Source organism: Telopea speciosissima, chromosome 8 (assembly GCF_018873765.1).
Source record: "Telopea speciosissima isolate NSW1024214 ecotype Mountain lineage chromosome 8, Tspe_v1, whole genome shotgun sequence".
NCBI lineage: Eukaryota > Viridiplantae > Streptophyta > Magnoliopsida > Proteales > Proteaceae > Telopea > Telopea speciosissima.
In genome coordinates this window covers 13403556-13407710 of record NC_057923.1, presented here as the reverse complement: position 1 = coordinate 13407710, position 4155 = coordinate 13403556, and the positions used below count along the sequence as shown (strand labels likewise).

Genomic DNA, 4155 nt, shown 5'->3' with positions numbered 1-4155 from the left:
AAAAAAAAAAAAGAACCCAAAAGAAATTTTCCTTTTTTATGTTCGGTGGAAATCAGTATTGAATTTACAATCTTTTATCTGCTCAAAGAGATCGAAATTTGCCTCTATTAGATCCTCAGACAGTGACGTTAATGGAAAGCTACCAAAATCTTCTGGGCTTTCTGAATGTTGTCTTTCTTTTTCCTCCCATGGATGTAACTTCACTTCTTCAGATTTTATTTCGTTAAGCTGAAACTGATTAAAAATGGAGGAGTCCCATGAGAACACTCCACCCATATTGTTGCTGTTATTAGTATTGCAGCTATTGCTAGAACTGATCTCTCTTGCTTCATTGAAGAAGAAACCACTCATTCTCGATGTAGAGATTGAATTCTCTGAAATATCTGTCTCTGTCAAATTATCACAAGAAGTTAGATGGGGCATTGAAGTAAACCCAAAATTTGGGTTTATCTCCAATTGGGTCTGATGAAGGTTTTGGTTAGGCTCCGTTGGATTGATTGAGCTGTCTTGGAATTCAAACAAAGGAAAGGGATCATAGAAGCTTGATGAATCGTTAATGGCAACTACAGTCCCAAGTTCCGAACTTGATAGGGTTCTCTGTTTCTTGGGCTGAGATTGTTCCAAGTAAGCATCTTGTTCTCTGCATTTCTTCTCATCTTGAACTTCAATTTCACACAAGAGCTTGTGGGTGTCTGGGTCAATCCCTCGTTGTCTCAGCTTCTTCTTCAAACAAGAATTCCAGAAGTTTTTAATCTCATTATCTGTTCTTCCAGGTAATTGTGCTGCAATTTGAGCCCACCTGCAATTCCAAAAAGTATGTAATTAATTAAGAGATTTCGAGTTCTCAGTGTTGGGGTTCTATAAGGCCAACTTTTAAAGATGAGTTTTACCCAAGTCCTAACAACTGGTATCAGAGCATCCGGCGGGGCAAAAATCCGATTTTTTTCATAAAATTCGAATTCACATTGAAAGGAGGAGTAATTGTGAGTACCTGTTGCCCAGAATCTCATGGAGATTGATAATCAGATCCTCTTCTTGCTGGGAGAACATTCCTCTCTTGAGATCTGGTCTTAGGTAGTTAATCCATCTCAATCTACAACTCTTGCCGCACCTTTGAAGGCCTGCATGATCAACAGTGAATTTGAATATAACTCAAATTCTATTTTCTTCAAAGGGTTACCCTCCAAAATTAAGAGAGCTATTGAGAGAAATGAAGAAGATAAAAGACTGTAGTAGTACCTGCTTGCTTAGGAACTGAACTCCAACAACCAACACCAAATCTAGTGATGTGGTTAAACAGTTTCTCATCTTCTTCAGGAGACCATAAACCTTTGCGGAGTTTCTGCTTGATACAACAAGAATGGCGCCCCATTTGGTTCGATGGTGGATCAAAAGAACCCAGTTTTCTGAAGTGAGAGCTCGAAGATTCACAGAACCCTTATGCTTGATGCCCAGGAGGATTATTTCAGGGCATAATAAGGTAGTACTTAGGAGCCAGAGAGAAAGGAGGATCTGTTCTTCATTTGACAGTACTAGAGTGGCAAAATTGAGAAAGATTTCCAATGATTTAAAGGGTTGATCGATGGAAAATCATGCTTAGGTTTCAAGTTATGGGTCCAAGACTGCAAGAGAGAGAGAGAAGAGAACAGAGGAAGGTGAAGCAATAAAGTGGGTTTTAAGCAAATCTGGTGCTGCTTTTGCATTGGAATGGATTGGAATTTAAGGTATCTCTCTCTTTCTCTGTCTAGAAAAAAAATTATAACAGTAAAACTAGAATAAACCCAGATGATGAAGAGCTCCATAAACGTGTAAAAATATCAGTGATGCTGCCTTACAGATAATAGAGAGAGAGAGGGAGAGAGGGGTTAGCTTGTGGCTTAGAACTTGGGGTTCAATAATTAAGAGAATTTGAGGTTAAATCAGCAAAAAAGTTGGTATTAAAGAACGGCCGACACCATACGTCATGAAATGTTGGGTAGTACTTTAGTAGGGCCTCTTGAAATTGATTATCTTGGGGTCCTTATGAGGTCTGGGGTTGATAATTTTATGGGTACCTTTGGCCTTTGGCTTTGGAGGAGTACCCTAGACTCAATGGTTAATTTGACTCCATGAAAGGACCTTATTTGAGAGAGAGACAGAGAGGGGGAGGGGGGAGGGGGGAGGGGGGAGGGGAGGAAGTGTACTTAACTTTTAAAAATATACCTAGTACATATTCTGATCTGGACTGTCCAATTGGTGGACCTATCAAATTTTTTTTGGTCAAATAATACAAGAACCACTGGGATTATGATTATTGTTATTATTATTATTATTATTAACAATTAAATTACTTAGAATGTTAGTAAATTTATTAGGATGGTTTAATTTTTTACGAGAAGACAAAATAAATGGAATTTAAATTTTGTGAACATTTAGATCTATCCAACTTTATAAATAGAGTTTCAAATCGTATAGAATTTGTTAAGTGACAAAATAAAACTATAAAGTCTAGAGACCACAACTTACATATCTTTCATGATAAATTTTTTTTTTTTCTGTCTTTTCCATTCATTTTTTTCCAACTAAGATACCTTGAAAGCTGGTGTAGAGATAAATGGTCGATTTTACTATGCCAAAATCTTGTTGTAAACAAAGTTAGTGAAAATTAAATTGTAACTTTGCCTTTTTGTTCTAATGATGGTAAATCTTATCGAAACTGATTGGTTCAACTTGGATTGAACCAATCTCTTATCAGTTTGGTATTGGGTTGGGTTTATGGAACTAATAGAAATCAAAATCGAACCTGATCCATGAAATGCACCAAAATAAACTGAAAACTAGACCGAACTGATAGTAATCTTAAAAAAAAAAACGAAAACTCAAAACTAAGATTTTCCCAATAATATCCTTATGTATGTATACATGTAAATGCAATAGGACCGGATCGCAACCAATGATAATTCAATCAGATCGAACTGAATCAAACCGAGCCAAACCAAACCAATATCTTTACACAAGTCGTTATTACCGTAACTTTTAGAAAGTGGAAACCGACGAATCCAGCGGGAGCGTAGACTGACTTTGACTTCCGTGCCGGTGCTGTTGCTCTGCAGCTACTGTCCAGTTCATCAGTCCCAGTAGTAGTACGTACCCAGTGGGGTGGGGCCGTTGGGGGGGGTACAGGATGGATGGGCTCCACCACAGATTCAGTGAATATGAGCCTTTATATTTACAGATAGTGTCACACTCATCCTCTGATTTTGCATTTCTCGCTTTTCTCTTTTCGTGGAAGGAGAGAGAGATAGAGAGAGAAGGGGCAAAGATAGAGTCAGCAGGTCCTCCACACGTGGAGGTGATGGTACCTGCCGCCACTTCATTGTGGGTAGTTTTGTCATTTATGCAGGTCCTCCACACGTGGAGGGGATGGACCTGCCGTCACTCCACTGGGGGTAGTTTTGTCATTTCAAACAGGTCCTCCACACGTGGAGGTGATGATAGATACCTGCCGCCACTCCAATGGGGGATAGTTTTGTCATTTCAAGCAGGTCCTCCACTCGTGAACTAATGGTACTTGCCGCCACTCAAATGGGGGTAGTTTTGTCATTTCAAGCAAGTCCTCCACACGTGAACTAATGGTACTTGCCGCCACATTGAGAGTAGTTTCGTCATTTCCTATCCTCGCAATGCCGCAGTACAATGTGGACATGTGGCCAGGTTTACGTTGGAGGTAATTAAGTCAGTTTTTATTCTAATTCGATTCCTCTACTTTCGCTTACCCTTATTGGCTTGTACGCCCTCACACACAAGTAAGGTAGAATGTACCACCTAGTCCCTCCCTAAACTTTTTATTTAAGAGGAGGTAAGTCGGTATTTTCTACCACGCTTATATGTTGAGGTGCACGGCAATACCAAGCAGGCGGAAATAGAAGAATCGGATTCATTTTTTAATCCTATTTCTTTCTCTTTCTTCTTAAATCCCGAACTGCATTTTCAAAGAATAGGAAAAGAATTCAATTGTTTTTTCTATCGAAAACATGGAATGTTGGTGTTCGGCTTCGATTTCAACACTCGTGCGTGCGGTGGGGGGAATAAAAATGAAAACCCAGAAAGAAAGGAATCAAAGATACTATAATGTTTTTGACGGAATGCAAAATTACAAACGTTGGGAGGGAGAGA

General features: G+C 39.1%; 1 protein-coding gene across 1 annotated transcript; it reads right to left on the bottom strand.

The window, feature by feature from the left end:
- LOC122670666 (myb-related protein 308-like) lies at positions 1-1847 on the bottom strand. Its single transcript, XM_043867625.1, has 3 exons — positions 1240-1847; positions 992-1121; positions 1-799 (listed from the first exon to the last, which is right to left on the bottom strand). The coding sequence occupies exons 1-3, from the start codon at positions 1370-1372 to the stop codon at positions 37-39; spliced, it is 1026 nt and encodes a 341-aa protein (XP_043723560.1). The 5' UTR covers positions 1373-1847; the 3' UTR covers positions 1-36.
- Positions 1848-4155: the final 2308 nt, after the last annotated feature.

Bases quoted from the DNA above. Each gene is read 5' to 3' on its own strand.
- LOC122670666 (XM_043867625.1), bottom strand. From the start codon at position 1,372: ATGGGGCGCCATTCTTGTTGTATCAAGCAGAAACTCCGCAAAGGTTTA. The intron at 1,122-1,239 runs GTACTACTACAG...TTGATCATGCAG, and splicing joins TTCAGTTCCTAAGCAAGCAG to GCCTTCAAAGGTGCGGCAAG. The intron at 800-991 runs GTACTCACAATT...TTGGAATTGCAG, and splicing joins CATGAGATTCTGGGCAACAG to GTGGGCTCAAATTGCAGCAC.